At 53.3% G+C, this 570-nt stretch overlaps 1 protein-coding gene across 1 annotated transcript; it reads right to left on the reverse strand.

Annotated features, from left to right (window-relative positions):
• Window positions 1-48: 48 nt before the first annotated feature.
• Window positions 49-562, reverse strand: LOC104157253 (homeobox protein Hox-C4-like; the record flags this gene model as incomplete). Its single annotated transcript, XM_009709638.1, has 1 exon — window positions 49-562. A coding segment is annotated over exon 1 (445 nt), but the record flags the coding sequence as incomplete, so codon positions are not given.
• Window positions 563-570: the final 8 nt, after the last annotated feature.

Consider the following 570-nt stretch of genomic DNA (forward strand, 5'->3'; position numbering starts at 1 on the left):
GAAAATAAGAGAGCGGAGAGACAGAAGAGGAAAATAAAAGTTGCATACCAGTACTGACGTGGATTTTTTTCATCCAGGGATAGACTATGGGCTGTTTGGAAGCTGTGCTGTTGGGATGCTCGGGGTTTGGCTGGCTGCAGGCTGGAGGGGCTGGGGAAGGAGTGGTGGAGGAGGTGGACAGAGCAGCCTGCTCGCAGAGCTGCTGCGCTTTCTCTGAGAGGTGTTGGCCTCCTGGAGTTTGCCCGTGTCCCCTTTGGAGCGCCGCCGGGTTGCCGGGAGCCGGGAGCCCCCCGCAGCTGAACGGGCGGTCGGGGAAGGAGGGTCGTGGCACTGGGTACAGCTCTTGATGGTGATGCTGGTAGCTGGACTCCCTTGTCCGGCTATAATATTCCGGACTGTGGTCGGGGATGTAATTATTTTGCGAATATTCCTCGCATGGAGGAAATTTCGGATCGATGTAGTTAGAGTCCATCAAATAAGAGCTCATGATCATTAATTTCTGGAGTGGAAAATAATTTTTCTCGCTTTGTCGTTTTTCTGCTCCATAAAGCCCTCCTACTAGCTGGCGAC

The sequence above is a fragment of the Cariama cristata genome, unplaced genomic scaffold (genome assembly GCF_000690535.1).
Source record: "Cariama cristata isolate BGI_N322 unplaced genomic scaffold, ASM69053v1 scaffold37931, whole genome shotgun sequence".
NCBI lineage: Eukaryota > Metazoa > Chordata > Aves > Cariamiformes > Cariamidae > Cariama > Cariama cristata.